This window comes from Anabas testudineus, chromosome 11, assembly GCF_900324465.2.
Source record: "Anabas testudineus chromosome 11, fAnaTes1.2, whole genome shotgun sequence".
Classification (NCBI taxonomy): domain Eukaryota; kingdom Metazoa; phylum Chordata; class Actinopteri; order Anabantiformes; family Anabantidae; genus Anabas; species Anabas testudineus.
Window position 1 is genome coordinate 13,861,233 of NC_046620.1, and position 18,219 is coordinate 13,879,451.

General features: G+C 41.3%; 1 protein-coding gene across 1 annotated transcript in view; it reads right to left on the minus strand.

Moving 5' to 3' along the window:
- Nucleotides 1–12,949, minus strand: part of kcnh8 (potassium voltage-gated channel, subfamily H (eag-related), member 8) — a 43,451-nt gene extending 30,502 nt beyond the window's left edge. The window contains exons 1-2 of the mRNA XM_026348096.1: nt 12,813–12,949; nt 1,036–1,269 (exon numbers count right to left, since the gene is read on the minus strand). Coding sequence (XP_026203881.1) covers nt 1,036–1,269; nt 12,813–12,888 — 310 coding nt within the window. The 5' untranslated portion in view covers nt 12,889–12,949. The remainder of the gene's footprint in view (nt 1–1,035; nt 1,270–12,812) is intronic.
- Nucleotides 12,950–18,219: the final 5,270 nt, after the last annotated feature.

The following is an 18,219-nucleotide window of genomic DNA, read 5'->3' on the forward strand; positions in this document are numbered from 1 at the left end:
AAATTTGAAAGGTCAAAAAGGTCAAGATTGAACTTTTGTTTGATACAATGAAAAGCTGTTTTATTGATTTTATGATTTCAATAACTATTTTTGAGGCATAAGATGAGAAATGGACTGGCAAAACATCTTCAGAAAAAGAATATTTAATACAATGAGAACAGCCACCAAATAGTAAGATTGTTATTTCCAACATGAGGAACATTTAATGTCTGACATTAGGTGTGTGGTCTGCACCAACAATGCATGCAGAAATTATATAACACGCACAAACAAACTTATTTTTTTCCTCAATTTCTGTAGCTTTACACAGTATAACTGGATCTACTGCAAGACACAGCAAGAATGGGAAGCAAAAAAGTAAAGAAAAACGCTGTAATGACCATGCAAGGCACATGGCCCCATCCCACATCACAGCAAGCATGTATCCACTGATCCCTGGATGCACTCATTATTTTTGACTGTATTTTGTTCACTGCCAGCCAGCTAATCAGTGAAGCACACAACAAACCATGCCACATAGCTAGCTATTGGGCTCAGTGTAATTGAAGAAGACAGGGTTAAGGAGTCACTAGCTGACAGCTATGAAAGTTTAATGCGTCTCAGTGTTAAATAATAACTGGGGGACTTTTGTGACTGATTGCTTTATTTAATCACCCTTTAATGAGAATGAGCCAATAAAAATGTTATATATCCATTCCTCAGAAACCATTACTTCATCTAGCCATGGATCCATCTATGTACATTTAAATGGAGCTTCTTCAGAAATAGCCACCATCCATTTTAAAAATATATAGGCAGTGCCCCAAATGATGATTACTCAGTCTGTTCACTCTCTAATGCCTCTCTGTGCTACTTGCACTTGATTGGTAAATGGTACAGCAATGCACAGGTTCTGTTTTATGGTAATGTGGCCAGTCACGAGCACAAAAGAGCAGAAAAATTCAATGACAAATATAAGGATCAAAAGAAACAAGTGAAACAACAACTCAGATCCAATTAAAACATAATTATTTTTGTATCACTATCTAACCTCACCTGTCTTTTTGTAGAACATGATTTCATCCTTAAACTCTTTTCGCTCCTCCAAGGCGTCATCAATGCTGAGTATGATGCTTTCACTGGTCTCGGGTCCATAGAGGAACTTACAGGCACAGCTCTTCTGCATAACCTCTGCTCGAGAGAAGCCTGTGAGCTCGCAGAAGCCATCTGAGCAGTAGACGATAGGAAAGCCCTTCGACACTTGAGCATTGGCAAGGATGAAGTTGCTGTCTGCAGGTGAAAGGGGGAGGAAAAGGTCATGTAAAAGGGAGGTCAACATTTTTTCCTTCTTACCTTTATTTTAAAAAAACTCATGGATGCTTTTATGATGTCCCTGCACACAGTACAGAAGAAATAATGAGCAGAGAGTCTAGTTTAGCTTATAGCCACATTCACAGGTTCTTTTAAAAGAAAGGGAATACAATGTTAAAGTCCTCCAAAGGCTGTTTAACATATCTTCACAGTGAAGTCAGTGTCAGTCAGAATAACATTCAACGTGTTTTCTAACTCTGGGCAAGCAGGAAAAATAGTAAAACTCCCCACAGACCAAACTATAGGTTCAAACTATTCATTATTTTATTGCTTCAAGAATCCCTGGCAATCCCACTGCCAGTCTCTGGGCAACTACAGATCCATAGCTCTGCAAAAGCAAAGTATACATATCACTAATTACTAAACACTGGTAATAATAACATTTACAAGGTTACAAGTGAGATGCTTTTTTCCAAAGCTACCTACAAATGAGAAGGAGAAAAGCATTAAAGTAAAGTGCTACAGGAAGAAATGTTTTAGTTTCACAGGTGCAAGTGCAAGATTAAGATTAACAGCCTTCACCTAGGCAGGTGCTGTTGAGTTGACCACTCTGTAGGCAAGGGTCACTGTTTTGAACGTGATGTGAGCAGCTACAGGAAGTCAGTGCAGAGATCTGCAGAGTAGAGTAACAGGTGTCTATTTTGGCTGATCAAAAATTAAATGTGCTGCTGCATTTCGAATCATCTGGAGGGGTTTGATGGTGCATGCTGGTAACCCCGTCGGTAAGATACTGCAGTAGTCGAGACGAGATATTACCAGGGCCTGCACAATAGTTTGGGTTGCATAGTCTAAAAGGCGGGGTCTGATCTTTCTAATGTTGAAAAGGGCAAATCTGCAAGCCCTTGAGACAAAGGAGATGTGGTCAGTAAAGCTAAGTTGGTCATCAATGATTACCCCGAGGCTCTCTGGCAGACTTACAATCACTGTGTACAATCTTCTGTCTTGACGAGGTCACGTTGAAGATGCCTGTCTCTCATCCAAGCGGATATGTGAGAGAGACAGGCAGAGATACGTAATGAGACAGTGGAGTCATCCAGTGGAAAGGACAGGAAGAGCTGTGTGTCGTCAGCATAGCAATGATAGGAAAAAGTCATGCAAGTGGATGTTGTATAGAAGCTCCCAGCTCCCAGCTCCCACCATGCTACAAAGGCTGTTGGGCCCCACAACTCAGGTGGAGGAAGTTCTGTGTGGGCTGCAAGATGAAGGTCATTTACCTCAGTAAATGATTAATTTAACTGCACCCTGAAGAGCAATGAGGTCCTACTCTTGAAACTCATTTCTTAGCATGAAAAAAAAAAATTATTTCATAAAACTTTTAGTTAGAGTTACAGTAGAGAGGGGTTATGTGTGAAGATATTTTCGTAAAAGCAAATGGGGGATATGCTAGAGTGATGACGCAAAAAAAAGAATTACATTAGTGCTGAAATTTATCACAATTAATTAGGCTATTTGTGTCTAGCTCTAAATAGCCGATTGAAAGGGACCAGCTGTTTATATGTGAATTAATCTATTATGACACACACACACAAACACTCCCACACACACAACTGGGCAAACAATATCCACAGTGCCAATAGTCCAGAATGATGCTGAGCTGTGCAGATAGACAGCTAATGTTTACAGTATGATGCCCATTATACAAGACAATGGACTGCTGATTCTGTAGTGTGCATGTGTGTGTGTGTGTACAGTATGTATGCACCGCTGTAATTTGATAAGCAGGTAAGCCTGCTCTGACTAGCCTCTAATGATGAAAATACATTTTTAAATCACAGAAGTACATGCACACATATCTAAAGGTCCATCTAACGCCATGGAATCAGACCAACATAAATGATGAGGTGTCTGTTTAATCATAGAAAGGAAATGTCACATCCACGTTAATGCCACACATACACAAACAAACAGTGCAACATGAATCTGTTTATAATCATTGCTTCAGACATCCTGCAAAGTGACTTGTTTCAATTACATTTCATTACAAAAATCAATTTTCTGCATCAATAATTCCTTTCCCCACTAACCCTGGTATTTAATTGTTTTATGTTGTACGTCAGGCTTTGTTGGAGGAAACCGTCTTCGATCTGAACTGGGAATAACTGCAGGGGCCAAATCCCTTGTATATGCCCTTCAAGAGGAATGAGCAACATGTTCCTTCTTAGAACCCTATTCAGCGATCAACAATTGCATGCTATTGAAGAATATGGTGTGACATAATTTATATTGTACAATGTTTTTTACTGGCTGTAGGGGTACAGTGGACCTATGAATACACTGAGTGGAATAAATTCTTATAAAGAATTTGTCCACTTTATCTACTTATTTATTTGGTGATATAATTCCAAATAATATAATAATATATAATAATATGATGAAGTATTCAGACCTTAGCTAAAAATAAACCTTTAAAGTTGAGCAATATATTTGAATCAAAGTTAAAAAAAAGGTAAAAGCAAACTTACATCACACATCAGAACTTGATGAACAAATTATTCAAGTTGAAAATCTTTCCTTATGTGCACTGTCAATTTGTTCAGAACAAAATGACATAAAAACAGTCAACGGAAACCAAAATCATCAACCCATGGATGGCTGTATCCAAAAATGACACTCAAAGTTTTTAAATCAACATTTTAACACAGGCTTATCTAAGTTGTGTGAGTTTTATTCTGTAACTTATAATGTGGCTCAGAGTGTATATGGGCACCGTGTGGTTGTGTGCACTCCTGACTTCTAGGCATGTAGTCAGTGGATGGTATCCTCCCAGACGTGGATCAGAGTATCTTGGTGATGCCAGCTACGCCGATACATATTGTCTCGTAGGTGCTCAATTGGATTTAGGTCAGGGGAAGAGGAGGACAAGTCAGTGGCATTAATGCCTTCATCATTAAGAAATTATAAGTGATGGTCTAAGGAGGCATATCCTTGGCTCTGAATCAGTGAAGCCTTTTGCACATAAAGCTTGCAGGCACTTGCAGGAAGAATTACTAAATGTGTACAGGTAGTTGGTGAAATAATAATGAGCATGAAAACAGAAGTGAAAATAAAGGCAGTTTTTCTTTAACCAGCTCAATTTTATCACATCTAATCCCGTGCAAACCGATTTGGCTGCATTCACCGCCGTCCAGTACAAGATAGATTGTCCATACGCAAGTAAGATAAAAAATATTTTATGTGTAAACACCCTTCTAGAGGTAGACTAGAGGTAGGTTATTTGCATCAAGGCAGAAACTGATTCACAATCATATGTGTTTAACAAATGGACAATTTGATATCCGTGAAGTTGAACTGACTTGGTGTTAAACTGTGATGATTTAGTTTTCTTTTTTTTTAAGCAGTGTAGATAAATAAGATGCACTGACAGTGACATCCATTCATAAAAGAAAGAAATTTAAAAAAAAAAAAAGCGCTCTGAGAACATATCTCGTCAGCAGTCATATTCATGACCCAGACAGATGGTCAGAGTGGGTCTCAGTTTTGGGACCAGCTGTCAGACGTGAGGCCCCTCAGGCTCGGGGATAGCAAGAGAGAGGCCAACAGGATCCAGACCCCTCCAAGGGGACCAGGAGCAAAGGCCTGAAGTCTGTCTCGTGGCACATCCCTCAGGATGGGAGGACGGTGTTGACAGGAAACCAATATTTACAGCGGAAAACATAGTCTATACTGTTTGACAGTGGATTACTTTGGTTGGCTAGACTTGACAGATATAATGTATGTTGTTTGAGAGAAGAGTGTATAGAGTGTGTGTTTGGAGGGGAGCCATGGTGACGGCAGCTTGTTTGTTTTGTGAGGCATCTCTTCTGAATGCTCTTTGTTTTACTATAAGACACACTGCGCTGACATATTGGCTGTGGCGTCCTTCGCAGGCTGCATTTGTATAGATAAATTCACAAAATCACAAATCACAGCATCATGACAAGGAAGTCCTGTTCTGAAGGCTCCTTCAAACGCAGCTGAGAATTGTAGCCTTTCTTTCACCAGGCAACTACGGATCCAGCAGGTTGATCCTTTGTGGGCCATGACTGTCCCAAGATTTGTTGCATACACTCTTCCACTGCGTCTAAGAAGGCTGCCTCTGAATTGACACTCTGCAATTCAGTTCTGCCTTCACAATAAAGACAAATGATAGATTTTTTGTAAGAAGAAGTCATCATCCTGTACTTTAGCCTGATGCATTTTGTAATACAAGCAGCTTCAAGCTACTTGGGTGTCATGGCACTGCTTGTTTTTTAGCTGCAATTTCTCATCAACGGTAATGCATGCTCTATGACCAAATGTACACACAATGAGAAGGGGTCTGTATACTTTCTCTAGTGTCTATGTATTCACTCTTCACATCAATCAAGCAATCCCTTTCTTAACCTTTAGTCTCTTTTTATGTTCTTTTATCTCTTTTGTACTAAATTCCATCATCCTTCCTTTTCCCAACCCCTCCCTCCCTCTGTCCTACTTTCTCTTGTTCCTTCCCTCCCTCCTTTGCTAATGCACCACCATTATGTCACCTTCTAGTCTCCCTCCAATATCCATACCTTTGCTCCATTTCTTCCTTCTCTCTCTAGATCCCCCCTTTTCTTTCCCTCACTCCCACTACCCTTTATCCATCCAGTCCCTGCCTCCCCTTTCAACCTTGGCTTCCTCCTTCGCTCACGGCAGTTCTTTATGTCCCTCCTACCGTTTTGGATCTCTTCACCTAATTACTCTTCATCTCCTCTCTACCCTTGGAATTCCACCAGACGATCCCTCGTCTCCCTGATCCATTTATTTCCTTCACTCTCTGCACACACTCACCTTCTCTCCACCACCTCTATGAGAGCATCATCTGTCTACTTTTACTATCTCTCCGCTGCACCCCGAACCTCTGCTGAAGAAAAAGTCTGAATCATCTCATTTCTGAGTCCTTTTTAGATTTCATGTTGCTGTTCTCCCTCCTCTTCACTACCCCTGTGTCCATGTATTTTGTTCCTTTTTTACTCGCCTCTCCTCTCGCCACCCATGTCTCTACTGTATTTCTCTCCATTCTGAATTTCTTTTGCTTAATTGCTCTGGTGTAGAAGCCCATAGATCATCTTCTCTCGTGCTCACACTACTGCACGACAGCTGCTGGAGAAGCCCCAGTGGGACACAAAGAAAAAAGGGAGGGAGGAAAGACATAGACAAAGAAAGCGAGAGGTAGGGCAGAGGAGGAAAAGGGCATGGAGAGGAGACAAAGAGCAAAAAGGAAAAGAGATAGGTGGTTACAGGCCCTTCTTATGCAATAAAACTGAAGTGCCTCGTAAATGTTGGTGAATGGACGATTTACTTGTCAGTGCAGTCATACCATCAAACCATGAGCATAGAAGAGTTATTTCCTTCTCTATAAAATTCATCATTGCTGAAAACATTCAACAAACACTTAATTTGTAGTGGCCATCTACATTTTTGAGGCTTGCTGACATGGTGCCTTTATAGTATACTGTGTGGGAACCAAATGAGAAAACGCTCATGGTCATTTTGGAAACCAAAATGACAGAAGTCAAAGAAGACTGTTTGTCACCAACCTTGTCAGCTGGTCTGTGCTACAATAACTAAAGGTGCCAGAGCAAAACCTGAAGGACCTGCACTATCAGGTACATTGCTTTGGTGCACTTTCATAAATAAGTGGTACTGGGAAGTGGATTGTGTTCATAGAAAGAGTATATTGTCCATACACTGGCTTGCTCTAGTGTTAGGGTTTTAAATAGCGTTACAATGGCTTCGGATGCACATTTACCAGCTCTTCGACAGCCCCATGCCACCACCCAGAGCAACCCCACAGCTATTTAAGGCACATCCCTTACAAGAGGTGAGCAAGCATGAGAAAGCAATCGAGACAGAGAGAGGGATACGGGAGAGCGGGAAGCCGAAACTGACAGAGAGACCCAGCAGGGAGAGAAAGAGATGGATGGCGAAGTAGGTAAGGGAATGAGAGATGAGGGAGGTGTGGACAGGTAAGGGGAGAAGAACAGATGAGGGTGGGAACGGGACAGAGGGTGAGAGGGTGATGTGAGAAGCTGAAAGCGAGTGAGATGGAGCTGTGAGAGGTGGAATGATGAAAGATGTGGATGGAGTGTGGTAAAAATTGGCAGAGAAGCGGGGAAATGGATGGAAAGACCTCTTCACCTCATGGCCAAAATTCATACAGGCCTCTGAGAAACTGCTACAGAGCAATCACATAACCAGAAAAAAAAAGTCTCTCCATAGTTGCCATAGCTACCACTGACACACACCATGGTAACCACGGTTACTGTACAGTTTGTCAGCAATGCATATTGACCAAAAATTCATGTACAAATTGCAGATCGTGTATCAATTATGTGTATGCTGTGTTGATTTCAGAGCATCCACACGTCTAAACGCGCTCTCGCACAGCCACGCCAACAGTGGTAATCCTCACACAATGTATAACTGATGAGAGAAAGTCATTAGACAAATCCACAGCCTTAATCACTTCACTGGTTCTTCATCATACACTCCCCCAGGCTCTTACCAGCTGAAACATTACACCCGTCATTACATTCCTGTAATTTGACAGACTGCCTCCTGGCTTTTCTTTATGTATCTTTTTGGGTCAATATCTTTTTCACCCTCTATTGTCTCTCTCTCTCTCTCCCTCTCTCTCTGCGTCATCAAATTTTCTTTCATGCTGTATAGCTTCTTTGTGTTTTTGACAAAACCCAGTCCTGTCACTGGAAAAATTAATTAAGTCTAAAAATGGCCGCCTTGACCCAGAGTTCCGCTGGTGTAACCCCGTTTGTCGATCGTTTTGGACAGTCCATTAGAGATGGTGATTAGCAGAGGAGTCTCGCTAATTATGCGGTTTAACAAGGCAGAACGTCTATGGTGACGAGGGCCTCTCAGAGAGGCGTCGCAGGAGTTTGCGGGAACAAAGGTACTCACCCCTTTTCAAGTCCACAGTAATAACTAACTTTGGTGACCTTACTGCGAGGACAGGGTTTGCCTGCTGAGCCTGTGCTGATGATGGTTATGTCCCCTTAACTGCATGCTTTGTCAAGGCCTTGTTAAAGCCAGTGGATTGTGCTGGATTGCTGCTAATTCTAAACACTAATTTACATTTTCCACACACAGTTGATGCCTTTACCCATGTTAGATTGCAGTGAGAGAATGACTTATCTTGTTAAATTTACTCCCTGCCCAGAACCAAATGCAAAGTTCACAGATACCATAAGGAGCATTTAGCTAAAGCCCCACATATTTTTGTTAGTAGATAAAAAGTGACTTGATTTTGATCTTTGTCATAGCACCCTGTAACTCAAGGTCTTGTTTTTTATTTGATGGCCTGTGTGAAGCAACTTGAGTTTTGAAATGTGGTGTACACATACTGAAATTATCTTGATTTGTACTCTATAATTTATGTGCCCACATTTCTGAGGTCACTTGAAATACAGTTTGAAGTTCATGCTAAAGTTGCTCTGTGCTTTACTGTATGTGTAAATAGGCAACTGTTTTCTAACACATTTGCTGTATTGACTTAAAAGGCAGTGAAATGAAAATGTTGCATTAACAGTTTGTTGCACTACTACAAAGAGGTAAAATTAATCAGTTAAAAACCTACATGTTTTATTAACTAAATAATTACAGTGAAAAGAATAATTAATAGTTAGTTTATCCAGCTTATGAGCATGCTGATAACACACCAGTTAACTTGCTTACATATCTCGCTATGGCGAGCAGGATCCATAGCCTGATCATGATCATAAGCCAGGCCTGTGCTACTTTCTGCTGTTATTCTGTAACACTATGTGATATAGTGAAAAACAGGTCCTCTGTTTTTCAATTTATTCCGTACGACACATTGTTCTGTTTATTCTTCACCCTAAATTAAAACTTGATATTAAGTGGGCTTTGGAGAAAATGGGAACAGCAGTGCCAATCGACTGCCAGTAAGTGAAAGCCCTTCTGCACCCTGCAGCACTACAGTCAATGATGATTGATTACTCCCTCACCGTCTCATAACTGCACTCATTGCTTCCTTCAGAGTCCACATCAGACCTGCTTTTCCACCAGTTAGAATAATCATATTGTAAACTAACAATCTACTTACCTACTAAGTGCTTATTAAGGGAAATTAAACACGTTTTGGTGTATTTGGCAGTGTACTACATAACTTATAATACCAGCAAACAATCGAGGTTATCTTTACTTTAATGAACCTTGATGAAACATATGTGCGTCAGCATGCGGTCTGTGGTCTTTCAAACTCAGTAATTAGCTCCCTGGGTCTTACTGCAGGTCATAAGGTTGCTGGTGAGACTGAGCAACAACGCTATACCCTCTGTCTTGCTTAAGACAGCAGAATGGAATAGTGACAGCTTCTTCTATTGTGTGCAATACTCTGATGAGTTTTAAACATTCACCTGGCGGAAAAGTAATCACAATGTAGGATCCCACAGCCACTTTTAAACAGCTTAATTAGATGTGCCGCATCAAAAAAGTTAGTGAGTGGAGAGAAAACTTTTGCTGTACTATCTTTAATGTTCAAAGACGGTTGAGCACATACACACACACACAGGCAGCCATACACTTAGACTTATACAGAAAACATTCTGTGAAATAAACCTGTGACATGCACCTTGTGCTCTCCCCTGTCTCATCTATCCTTCTTTACATACATAGATCCACTCTCTCTCTCTCTCTTACTCGCGTTCTCCCTCTCTAGAAATTCCATTCACATACACACTTAAACATTATTAATTCTGCCCTGTACAGACTCAACACGCAGCTGTTCCATGTCTTGGCATTGGTGATAGTGACAGTAATTATCTGCCTTGTGGAGGTGGAACTAGTGTATGCTGAGAGCTAGAAAATAGCAATCTAAAAGAATGGGGCTGCATGTAACACACACTGAGAGACTTTACACAGCCTTGTGATACAACTGTGCCATCAAACCATCTGCTTTATTTGGCAGAAGGACCACCAAATACAGGCTCCATCTCTCCAGTGAAGCTCATGTTTGGTTGACAGAAAGGCAAGTCAGCAATTCTGCAGCGATGATGAAACTGCAGCATTAACTTTAACTCAGCAGTATTATGTGACAGTTTTCTATACTTAAGTGGCATGAGCATTTATACTCTACCTGCAGCCTGGGAACCAGTGCTGTAATATACTGTTAGCTACGTGACAATGTGTAATTCTCCAGTTTGAATCCAGGGATAGACAAGTGGTAAGATTAGTCACCTAAATTATGTACTGCACTGTTGTAGTGATGATACAAGGTGTCACAGTGCTCTCACATAGTCATCACAGACAGATTCTGTTATTTTAGTTATAGTGCAAGCAAACAGGGACACACTGAACCCAACACAGTGCTCCAAGGTGTGTATGTGTCAAACAATAAGACATCAAAACAGCATATAAACACTGACGTCATTGTGTAAGCGCATAAGCTGAGCTGAGAGATAATTTTGTTCAAAATCAACAGCGCCTCAGCTCAAGTCATGCAGTATGAATATTTATGCATATATCTCCAGATACTACCAGAAAAATTATTTCGATCCTTTAAAACATTTACATCTATCCTCATGTGTGCCAATTAAAGGAGCCAACAGGCTTTCAGTGTCTTCTCCCAGCTGTTAATGAAATTGAACCTGAAAGTTTCCAGTTACTTGCCTCTGTAAGCTGTAAAGTTATTCCTGGGATACCTCCGTTTATTAAATAAGCCTTGGTCTGAACATGGAAGACCATATCTGTCTTTGTGAACACTGAACAAGTTTAATCCATTTTAAAGGCCACTGGTAAATGTATAAAGCCTTTATAGTACAGTACAGATGAGATCAGGTTAAAGAGTTGGCTCCTTTCACTTCCATTCATTTATCATATACTGTTTCCAGGTTTAACCAACCTGCCCAGGCTTTGGATGACGTCAAAGAGGATCACATAGCAGCAGACCTCGCACTTCCCTTATATTTGCTCATGGCCAAGCCATCAGACCCAATTTGTCCCGTCAACCTCCACTGCCTCCAGTCTTCCCCATCTTGCAGTTTAAATCCAACGTTAATTTCCTTTACCTCCCCAGCTCAAGGACAGCAGTTCATTCTCTGGGGCTTGACAAACCACTTGTGCTATAGGTACAGTACCACTCCAATTCCCTTGTGTTAGGAGAGAGCTGCAGACCAGGCAGCTGAAAGTTTGTTGCTGCTCGACATATTGCCTGCACTTACTCATTCAGTGGTGCTCAACCTGCAGTTATGGGGACTAAAATAAGGATGGATGTCTGTGGTTATTATTGCAGTGGTATGAACCTCACAGCAAGAAATGTATAATATCCCAAATAGCAGGATGTGAGTGGTTTGTTTCACGATACTGTATTTTAGTACCATTTGTTCTATGATTTGGAATTTGAGGATTAGGTTTTGAGAGTGGGCTGTGACAGAAATAGTATTATACACTGCATGAAAGATGTAATAACAAAATCATTTCAGTTTTAGATTAATAATTCTGACACATAAGTACCAATCATGTTGTTGCTGATATAAATTGACTCACACACATAGTATGTGGCTACTATCTGAATAAAAGAGCAAAGACAGGCCACGACACAACTTCTAAACCAAGTGGATCAGTGCAAACTTGAATGGCAAAATGAAAGGACGTTTAAGATCCTACACAAACGCTGAAGAGGCCTAACTCTTTGACCTGGATCTAAGCAGAAGGGGGATGGGGGAAAAAAAAGGGTGGAAATAGGAGAGAGGGCGGCTCCTGTGGACTGAACTTGGAGCACCCAATTTCTAACAGAGAAACAGGAGAAGGCCACTCAGACAAAACTTGTCTTTTGGAAATGTCTGTGAAAGCCTGACCCGGGGGAAAGAATTGCTGTAATGCTGCGGCCGACCAATTAATTTTGATAAATGCGACTGCTGGTCCCAGAGAAAGGCGGAGGTTTTGTCCAATGAGCAGAGATTTAAAAAAATAATAATAATAACATGGCAACTTTAAAAAGTTGGATTTATTCTGGTGTGTGCCCAAATATCAAATATACGACGCAGGCTTCGACTTGTGAACAAGTTATCCAGCTGTGAACCCCGGCTCTCTGTCTGCTCTCTGTCTGTGGTGCTGAGGATCCAGCAGCACCGCTTCAGCACCGCGGACAGCGACAGCCTCAGCTCACGGCTAATTGCTGTGGCACCGTCTGATCCAGAGACATGAAACAATGTTGAATTTCACTGAAGTTTAAAAAAACCTGCTTAACAATCAGGCCTGAGCATCCCCTTGGATGTCACGTTTAATTGAAAAGCTATTTGCATCATGGGCAAACAAACCCAAAATGCAAGAGAGGCACTGACAACCCCTCTATTGTTGATGGGATGCAGGTGTTAAACAGGAAACGGGCTGGAGTCTCCTTTGTTAATCTCATTTGACAACATGCAATGCAAAAATTCCCTCAAAAACTATCATAACCCCCACAAAGAACTGAAAACAAAACTTACGAGTGCCATCAAACCGTGTGGCTATAGTGTCCAGAAACGTGTTCTGCGGCGCTAATAATCCTTTCATCACAGGCATTTTCCCTGCTTAATGTCGAAGTCCCCATTAAAGTTACTGAAGAGAAGGTGCAAGTCGTCCAAATGTGTGGGGTGTTCCCATTTAAGGCGCTGGACCTATAGGAACGAGGATCTATCTGGTCAACTCAGCACAATGCGATCCCTAGTCGGTGGGGCGTGCGCGTGAGGCGCGCGCCCGTGTGTCTGGAGCTTGTGTTGCGTGTGTAAATGACAAGAGTAGATGAAGCCTACAGGTGCAGTTCAGGTAGTAGCCAGGAGCGACGGTGGGAGAGTGAGATCCCCTGTCAGCGATGTCATTATAGTGCCGCCGGACAATGATCATCTCTCCTCGGCGCGCAATGGTGGGAGACATCCGTCACTCTCAACTACAACTGTAAAAAGGGAGGAGTTTCTCTGTGTGTCATCATAAATCATAAACATAACTTTTATTTGATGTTTTCTTAATCTGCTTTTGTCCACATGTGCTGTCTCTGGGCGATGGCTCCGCATTCATGGGCGCACAGTTACACAACAGAACATCAGCGTCAAATTAATAATCACGGAATGGCTGGAAATTGGAGAAAAGGAGATTCACTGCCAGGTGATGAAGAAATGCAAAGTGAAGGGGGAAAAGCTGTTTGTTCATGCAATATGTAGAATAGACTGAGTGGCTGAGACAAAGGGAAGGAGGATGGTGAGGAGGGAGAGGGTGAGACAAAGGTAGTAAACAGCGTCACCCCAAATCAATAAAAAAAAAGAAAAGAAGAAGACGAAATAGAAATAGACCTGCACTTGCACTGGCGTTAATAAATAAATAAATAAATAAAAGTGAAACAAAACGCAATAGTTGCATGACAGGTTGCAGAGTAATTGCTTCAGGAGATGAACGCTTCATTCAAGTTGTTTTGTTGGCAGTCTGATCGTCAACCTGTCCACGCTGCTCTTTCTCTCTCCAACGTGGTATACACTAACCTGACAGCAGGCTCGCAGCTGGCAACACCAACACGAACTCTTAACGCCCCCCAATGGCCTATGTAAGGCACTCTTCTCTGCACGTTTGTCACGGCTGGGGCCAAAACACAGTGAGCAGAACCGCAACCGAGCCATCAGCTGCACAACAGCCCCCTCATGTGGAGAGTTTGGTGAAACAAACTTTAATTAAAATACATGAATCCACTTAAACAACACTGCGCAGCGCCTACACATATAAAGTACACCTTCTATACAGTATAACCTTCTATAAATCTGTAGGTCTTTCAGGAACACTGCTATAATGCAAAATACTCTAATGAGTGAACACAGTGGCAATCTCATGATCACAAGTCTATGTGGCACTGTCACTCTGGTGTCTTTTAAAATATCAGTGTTAACCTAGTTATTAATTGGTAAATTCTCACAAACTGATGAAGAGCTCACTGCAATCATAAAATCCTAATTTGCAAACCCAAACTGTTTCTTGTATAAATCCATAAATGGGATTATACCCAAGGTTTTTCCATTACAAGACACCTCTAGCAAACATCAACAGAAATGGGATACATCCACTCAAATGCACACACACACACACACACACACACACACACACACACACGTGTGCAGGTGAAATATAAGAAATGCAACTAAACTCCAATCTAGGTCAATCCCATTACTAGTAGTGCTACAGCTTTGGAGCCAAAAAGAATCAGGCACAGTGCCTCCTACACCTCCTACTCCTTCACAAAAGTGAAGCAGCTGTGACAGATGTTTTGTCATTCAGACAAAGTGAGGTCATCAGGTGCACCTCGGCGGCTTCAAACAGGCAAACTGTATGCACGGACATACTCTCGCACTAACATACAGGATACATGTAAGGAAACACGTGAATCAAGTCCCTGAGGTGAAGTGTAAGCGTGCAGAGGTACTTCCATGAACGTGTCAGTTAATTAAATTAAAGCAGACAGCCAACGCACAGTGATGCTTCACCTGAGTAATTAAGTGCTTAATGCATCATTTAAGCCTGATCAATGCTGCAGACACATAGTTTGTGTGTGTTTTTGAATGTGAGGTTTTCATTGTGAGGGACCAGCATGAATTTTTAACCACTGGACTGAGGACATTTTTACAAAGTGAGGACATTTTACAAGACAAGACACAAAACATTTTTCCTCACAATTTGAAGGTGGTTAAAGAGACATTACATTTCAGGCTTAAAACTAGACAAAGTTTTAGGGTTAGGGTAAAGTTTAGCATAAGGCAGTTAGTTGTGATGGTTAGGGTTAGGGTACGTGGCAGTAGAGGGATAGGGTATGACAGGATAACAGTATGACCTAATGTGAACTAAATAAAATTGGATAAGAGGGAACCAGGACTGGGCCGGTCATTCTAAAACATTATATTTCCTCTGCTTTAACCAGAAGATATGCAATGATTTTTGTTGTCATTCTGCGTGATTCACTTTAGAACTTCATACATTTCATCCTGATACAGTCATCCTGATCCTGATACGGCCACAGCCAAGTTGTACTCATGAGATGCGATTTTGATACTAGAATTGAGTGTTCGATCATCTGCAAACATAATGCTTCTCATTCAAACCAAAAAGTTCTACTTTGGTCCCACCCATCCACAGAACATCCTTCCTGTAGCCTTCTGACTGATCCACTGACTTTACTGCAGTAGAGACCTTTAATTTACTAGACATTACCCTTTAGTACATTTTGACCTTGTGATTACACACCTTGCTCTTGGTTGTAACCTTCCTTCCTTACCTCCAAGGTAAAAGTGGTGTTTTATGTCGTCCTTTGTTTGAGCCATGACACCCTTTTAAAAGTGGTTAGTTTAGTTTTGGAAGTTGCATTAAAATCAGATCATGTTTCATGTCACATTGATGCTGAATGGGTTCTTAAAGTTTGGGTTTGGAGCCAGTGAAAAGATGATATAGCGAGTAGTGAGTAACCATGTTTGTTTTTGTCTGAGTGCCGTGCTGCTCTATTGTGATTTAAGCTCTGTCACTCTGTGTTGTTTGGTTTAATTATAAACAGTCCAAGTTAAACTCAGATCCGGCCTCATGTCTGCATTCATGCTTTAAGATTCCCTTGCTATACGTTGCAATGGCAACACTGTGCCGACATTTTAACTTAATGGAGTTTAAGATGCCCTTGGGTGCTATACAGGAAGTAGGCATGGCTGTTTAAGGATACAGCTATAAGTTAATTTCATACACATACTTTGACAAAGCAAATAGCTCACTGTACTGTATGTGAAGAATGTACACAGACACAGTAAAACACACATCCATACTGTAATTAATACTCACAAGCCCGTCTGCACAAGATTCAAGATTCGCAATATAAACCCTTTTAATACAAAATATAGAAAAGTGACATGGCATATTGTGCCTATATAACCTCTTTTAAACCAATTCTTCTGCTTTCCGTGTTTTTCACCTTCATCTTCTCACAAAATAAAACCCATCAGTTTTACGATCTAGTGCGTAAGCTCGGCAGCATCTCACATGTCACCCTGAGCTCCCAATCTCATCCAAATCCCTGAGTTTAAAATGTGTACCTCTTATGTCTGAGACTGTCTGACTTGTATACATCAGGTCTATTTTTTTCAATAGACATCCGGAGAACCTGGGGGCATGTTTTTTTCTCAGAAAATATTGATGCCCGAGCCGAGATGCCTGTGTACACCCCAGATCAGGGGAAACCTGAGGAGAGACAGCTGCCTTCAAGCTGGTCTCTGGCACAGTATCAGTGAGCATTGTATGGATCTCTAATATGTCTGCAGCAAGAGGTTTTTAGGTTAGGTCATTTCAGATTAGAGCTATGACATGAACAGTGCCGCAAGGAGTGGCAATACATTATTATCCAGATTCATTACAAGTAAAAGACCTGAATTAATCATCCTACTTCCTGCTTAGAGTAAGATCTCATCAGCAAATTATAGTTGGATCTGCAACCTTTACTCAAGTTCTACATTATATGTAATTTTAATAGACAGAGATAACATTTTGTTGGTGTACTGTAGCTAGTTTAAACTGCTTTATACAGAGTTCAGTAGTTTAGATAAATCTGAGGTGAACTGAGAACATTAATGGGGCAGAAAGAAAGAAAAATAAAGTTCTGATGAACAAATCTGTATTCCTCGATGCTGTTTTCTCTGTTTACCTGTTAAATAAAGGCTAATTTAACTTTGAACTGTAATGATATCTATCAAGTGGCCTGCTAACTCATAAAAATCTAAATGACAGAGAGAGGTGGCAGGCTGAGAAGGTTCAAACTCACTGGTTTACTCATTAGCAAACCAGTTTTATACTGTATGCTTATTTTTTTAATTGTAATCTGTAAACGAACCATACCGCCAGACAGTGTTTTTTTGCAGAAGTCACTTAAGGTGGTATCTGTTCATCAGTCTGCACAATTACAAACATGCATTTGTGTGTCTCTCTGTGTGGTTTGCATCACATGGTGTGTGTGTGTGTGTGTCGGATTATCAGTGTTTGTCTGTGTCGGCAAACTTACTTTCAGACCACGGACTGTGCATGAACGGGGAAAAACAGACAAGTGCAATACTGAGTGTTGGCAATCCGTTTCCCCTTTAACACACCAACATGATTCCTCCACCCATCTCACAGCAGCAGACTCACTAACCATATCATGAGTTTATAATAACCACATCACATCCATGGCGAATGAGGTGGAATGAAAATCTAACCTAATTTGGAGAGATACATGACTGTGTGAGTAGTAGGGTGTCCCCTGAGATGAGGCTCCAATTGAGGGAGCTGTGTGCTGCACTGGTAGCATGCTCTGTGAGCGTATAATGGTCTTAATTATCATTTAGCATGCCAGCCTCATTGACAACATATCAAGCCAGTGATAAAATAGGGTGACAGACAGAGAGAGAAATGTAGGCATGTAAACACTTAAAGGCACATGCACCGAGAGGAGCAGTAGATATCACTGAACACACACACACACACACACACACACACACACACACACACACACACACACACACACACACACACACACACACAAAACAGTGAACTTGTGCAGCAGCATACCCACAGGTGCAATGATACAACAACACACGGATAGACATTTCCAGCCAACTGAGTGACATCTCTCTCTCTGAATTAGTCACGATGAATGATGTGTAACCAGCCATGACTCGTTCTGGCTGGGGAGATAGCTAATTCACTTTGTTTAATTAGTCAAAAGTAGTAGAGCATGCTCTCTCTTGCCAAACACACGCTCCCACTGCACAACATCCACCACATCTATCTCACTGTAGAAAAGACAGACCTGTATCCACACAGCGGTAATATTTCATCAGGCAGGTCTTTGAATTGTATCTGCCAGAACGA